Raw genomic sequence first — 5,487 nt, forward strand, 5'->3', positions numbered from 1 at the left:
ATGAAAGATGACTCAGAGATCCCTCACTCCTTCTACCATGTGAGGTTACAGGCAGAGGTGCTGTTTATGAACCAGGAGGTGGGCTTTCACTAGGCACTGAACCTGTTGGTGACTTAATCTTGGACTTCCCAGCCTCCAGAACTCTAAGAATCTTAACGAATTTCTGTCGTTTATAAGACACCCAGTCTATGATATTTTGTTATAGCAGACCAAGTGCACTAAGACACCAGATCAGGCCCTTAACATGATAGATGCTCAACAAATATGAGATGGTCAATGAACGTAAACATTCCCTTTTTCTCTGGGTCTCTTTGCTGAGGCCAGACCAATGCTTCATCAATGGATGGAGAGAGAGACAGAGAGTGTTTTGCAGAGAAATGAATTGCAGCAATAAATAATCAGCACAGGACATTTTTAGAGACCAAAGGTTTTATTCCAATCAGGAGTCATTTACTTTTGGAAGCTATTTCTCTGAGTCCTTTGTGAAGAGGACAGCCTCAGTGATGCTCTCAGTGATGTAGTCTATGTTGTAGGAATTGATACAGGTGAAGTTGATCCGCCCATTCTTGGGGATATAGATATGCTTTTTCTTGACCAAGTAGTCCACCTGTTGGGCTGGTGATGACCATAGGGTCTCAGATCCTGAGGTGGCCACCTCTAGCTCCCCTCTAGCCTAGGGTGAATTATGGAGGAGAGGGAGTGTCAGCCTTTCTGGGGATTCAGAAGAATCTTGAAAGCAGCTCTACCTTCCTCAGGAAAGGATCAAAATCTGGGGTGAAGCTAGGGACTGGTCACCTAGCCCATGAAGTTTATGCTCAAATACAAGCCCAAATACAAGGTCAGAAAGTGGGGAGCTGTCCCTTCCTAGACACTTACGGTTGAGTCCAAGATAGCTATGGGACCCCTTCTGCTCAGTGATGTGATCCCAGGAGCCTGGGGTTCCCAGGAGCCGGAGCTTCTCCTTCACCTTTTCCTTGGTCATCATGACATTCTCTACAACCCCTTTCAGACTCTGTTTCCTGCCAAGGGAAAGACATCAGGAAATTAAGAGTATAAGGTCTCCCCGTGCTCGCAGCCTCCTCATTGCCTTTCCCCTCTTCTCCCTTCAAAAGTGGTGGAGCCAGGCATCCACCCGGGATGGTTATAAATGGGAGGGGGTTTCAGTCCATATTAATGTAAGCAAGGGAAGCAGACTCTCAGGCAGACTGCCAGAGTAGCAGGCCCTTGGTGCTTCCTCATCTCCTCCTGCAATCTGGGAATGTTCAAATAATTCAATAATAATTTGACCTGGGTCCAAAAAGAGCATCCTATTACCCACTGCCGCAGGCTGGGCAACCCTCAGCATAGCCGCTGCCATTGGTACACAGGGGCTCCTCAGTAAAGAGTAAAGAGGCAATGTGGGCAGGAAGAGAAGCAGCCACTGCATCCTGTGAGTCAGCAAGTCTGTGGGTATCCAGAAGCTCTGCCCACCCGTCCTGCCCCACCCCTCCCCCTTACCATTCTCCCTGCATAGCCGGGTTACAGAGGACAGAGGTGATAATGCGAGCACCCGTGGTAGGAGGGTTTAGCCACAGGGCCCGCACGAAGTCCATCAGCTGCGAGAGGACGCACAGCAGGAGCTCGTTACTGAGTGCCACCACCACGAGGATCCCCACTCCTTCGTCTGCAGCATTGGGACAGACAGCCTGTCTCAGCGCCCCCTCTGCCATTCCCGAGCCGTGCGCGCAGTCTCTGCCCCTTGCCTTGCTGAAGAGAGGGCTGGACCGCGGGGCTCGCCACCCAGCCCCACCAAGTTGGCATCCATGCCCCGGGAAGCTGCCACAGGCTCCTCTTGCAGGAAAAAGTAGCCACAGGTAAGAGCCTTAAAGGTGGAAGGGACTTGAAAGATCACTAACTTCCACCCCTCGTCTTATAGTGGAGGAAACAGAAGCCTGAGAGGCGTGAGATGGGTCAGCTAGAGTCAGTTTTAGCAGCTGAGCTAAGACCATACCACAGAACCTGACTGGTAGCTCAGTGCCCTTCCCTTCTGCCGCCGGTGCCCTCTCTGGAGGCCTGGGTTCTCTCCAGAGGGTAGGACATGTCAAACGTGTCGCTCGTGCCCAGGGTGGGGCACCACCAGGCCTTCCCTTCTCCTCCTGCCCACGTCATACCATAAATACCAAAGTTCTTGGACAGATACTGGCTGCAGAAGAACTCAAAGCCTCGAGACACAAAGTATTGTAAGAATCTAGCATCTTCTTCCAGGTCACCAGTCGCTAAACCTTGATAGGGAATGTCAAAAAATGGAAAGATCTGCTTGCTCTGTAGGAGAAAGGAGAATGAGAAAAGGAAGGGACTGATGGAGGCGCGGCAGGTGGTGAGAGGGAGGGGAGCCAGGCGGGAGGGTGGGCTCACCTTCATGAGGACCATCAACTGTGTCCACTGACCCTCTGTCAGCTTGCAGTTGCCGATGTTCCCAATCACGAAGATACAGCCATGCGGGGCCTGCTGCAGGTAGAGACTGTCTCGTCAGGCGCTTCCTTGACCACGTAGGTCGTGGCAACGGGACATTGGGAGGAGACGTGGTCCTCCATGTTGGCTCCTACTAAAGGGCTACGAATCCAAGCCTAGAAAAGGCCTTGATGATCGAAGGGGGCGGGAAAGGAAAGGGAAACTGTGAATCAAGTCTCGGGGGGTGCTTCTGAGCGAGCACATCTACCTCCACCACATCGAGGAGCATGCTGGGGTCCAAGCACAGCCGTGCAGAGTCCCAGAAGATGTGTTCATAAACTGTAAAGCCCATGTCCTGGAAGACGAGTCCATGCGGTTCTGTGGGGAGACATCCCCCACCAGCTGGTACCCGGCAGGTGGAAAGATGGAAGCAGCCACACCAGAGAGTGAGCCTGAGGCGGCAGGTCAGTGGCCGAAGGCAGGACGGTAACAGGAGAGGGACAAGCGTACCTCGGCTCGGCCACCATGTTTCTCATGACAGAGAGTGCAGAGGACAACAGTGGAGATTGCAAATGGGGTAGGAATCAGGAACACAGGATGGGGGTCTGCTGTCGCCCTCACTTGCCTAACACTCACCTTTTTGAGAAGAAATGATGTAAACTATTTGAGAATCCCGACGCCAAGTTTTGAGGAACTGGGCCCCCAGCTGGAAAGCACCGCTGTCACCTACAGTGTGCACGCCCCCTGCCTGCCAGCAAACAAGAAGCAGGAGTAGCACCTGCAAGCACTGATGTTTCCCAGAAAAAGTTGGGGAAGGAGGGTCACTTCCTCATGGAGGTCAAAGCAACATGCTCCAACACATACGCCTCCGTTGACTCATTCAACCAGATTTACTGAGCACCTACTATGTGCCAGACACTGTAGTAGGCACTTGGGATGCATAAGGGAACAAAAAGAACACCCTCCACCCCCGTGGTGCTCACGTCCATACCAGGCACGGGCAGCCTTTGTCTACAAAGGGCCAAGTAGTCAATGTTTTAGGCTTTCAGGCTGTATAACTACTCAAGTCTGCCTTTATAGCAGAAAACAGCTCTCGACAAAGCAAGCAAATGATCGTGACCATGCTCCAATAACATTTTCTGGACACTGGAATTTGAATTTCATATAATTTTCATGTGTCCCAAAATATTACCCCTCTTTGATTTTCAACCATTAAAAAAAAAATAAAAAAGAGTGATGGTGATACCAGCCCCACTTCAGATTCAGGTCATCCCCTTCTTAAAAGAGCTTGCACATGATCACGTGGGCTGGTGCGAGGGCCATGGTTTGGGGTCCTGATCCTGGCTCTGCCCTCCAGTGACCAAGCTGGGGACTCTTTGAGCTTCAAGGGGCCCCGCCAAAGTCTCTTTCAGGTTTATGATTGTACATCCCCGATCCCCGATCTCCACTCCTCGTGTCTCAGTGAGTATGGAAAGGGCCCTGCTTCTCACCCTGTTCTCCATAATGACTTGGCTGTCCTTCCCAAAGAGGAGGTTCAAGGAGGCCTGGATGAATGATTTCATGCCCATCACTGGCGTGTACTCATAGGTCAGTGAGGGATCCTGGGCGATCTGCATTCGGGTCTTGTGCACGACAGAGGACACCCAGGGCTGGCCTTGGCTGGTCATGCAGGCTGTGAGGGTAAGGGAAGAGGGGGCTCTTTTTTTTGCGGTACGCGGGCCTCTCACTGTTGTGGCCTCTCCCGCTGCGGAGCACAGGCTCTGGACGCGCAGGCTCAGCGGCCACGGCTCACGGGCCCAGCCGCTCCGCGGCATGTGGGATCTTCCCGGACCGGGGCACGAGCCCGTGTCCCCTGCATCGGCAGGCGGACTCTCAACCGCTGCGCCACCAGGGAAGCCCGAAGAGGGGGCTCTTAATGCCCACCTCAGCATCTGCGAGTTTGGGCTCTTCAGAAAGCCCACAGATCTGTCCTGCCTCTCTTGGGGCTTTGGGAAGTCATGTAGGAAAAGACAACTTTCCTTTTCTTTTTCCCCTTTTATCAAAACAATGTGTTGTTAGTGAATGTATCTAATTTTCATCATTTTAAAAAAGGCAACAGAAACCTATGCCACTTAAAGGGCAAAAATGATAGACAACATGAGAGTTGCAGGTACATGAGACTGAACAAAGGTGACACTGACTTTCACCATAACAAGGGCTGGCTGCATCCCTGAACAGTCCATTTTAGGAGCCATTCTCTGTACAGGAGCGGAGGAGGGAGGGGGTAGAATGAAGAGGCTGAGGAAAGTACAGTGTCCACGCAGGCCCCAAGCGTAGAGCTGGGGGAGAGGACACAGCTCTTATCAAATCCCGGGAAACCCGCAGAGAAGGGCAGAGGGCACAGAAGGACCCAGGAGGTTTTCTGCTCTTTTATTTACCCACTGGGCAATTCTGTTAACAGGAGCAGAGCTGTCCGTCTGGGGAGGCTTGGGTTCTCTCCCGATACGGCCCTCCTAGAGGCAATGATGGTAGACTAGGTCTCACACTCCAAAACTACGAGGCACCTACCTTTATAGGCCAGGAACGTCTTGTTAGGGTGGTCATCTTGTTTGTAGGTCTTCAGCAAGCTGCCTTCTAGCTTCTGGGCTAGGGGCACATCCGTGAACACAGACATCGTTGAGGGAAAGTAGAGCCAAGACTGCTTCCGCTCCCGAAGGCTGCTGCTCTGCAGCATTCCTCCAAGTCTGGACCCGACGGACCAGCCTCTTCCCAGAACCTTGGCAACTCCAACGCAGAGGCTCCGGACAACTGGTCACCAGAGCAACAGAACCCCACCACTCACTGTCTCCGCGGTGGCCATCCTCCAGGGCTACGGGAATACTGCAAGACAACTGGGGAGAACCCTCTGAGAGAGGGGGCCAGGGGAGGGCGTAGGGAGGACCTGGAATTCCCAGGCACCTCTCCCTAACTCACTGGCTCCTCTCGTCACCTAATCCAAAATAACAAGTCAGCCCCTTAGAAGATGGGGCCACGCAGGCAGCCATGAGCCCGGTGAGGACTCCTCCTGCAGATGGGAAA

The 5,487-nt window shown here is 52.7% G+C and overlaps 1 protein-coding gene across 1 annotated transcript; it reads right to left on the reverse strand.

Moving 5' to 3' along the window:
- Positions 1-418: 418 nt before the first annotated feature.
- Positions 419-5,171, reverse strand: GOT1L1 (glutamic-oxaloacetic transaminase 1 like 1). Its single transcript, XM_032618571.1, has 9 exons — positions 4,978-5,171; positions 3,921-4,102; positions 3,067-3,178; positions 2,699-2,808; positions 2,395-2,487; positions 2,151-2,301; positions 1,498-1,663; positions 877-1,019; positions 419-615 (listed from the first exon to the last, which is right to left on the reverse strand). Exons 1-9 carry the CDS (start codon positions 5,141-5,143, stop codon positions 464-466), a joined length of 1,275 nt encoding a protein of 424 aa, XP_032474462.1. The 5' UTR covers positions 5,144-5,171; the 3' UTR covers positions 419-463.
- Positions 5,172-5,487: the final 316 nt, after the last annotated feature.

The sequence above is a fragment of the Phocoena sinus genome, chromosome 21 (assembly GCF_008692025.1).
Source record: "Phocoena sinus isolate mPhoSin1 chromosome 21, mPhoSin1.pri, whole genome shotgun sequence".
NCBI lineage: Eukaryota > Metazoa > Chordata > Mammalia > Artiodactyla > Phocoenidae > Phocoena > Phocoena sinus.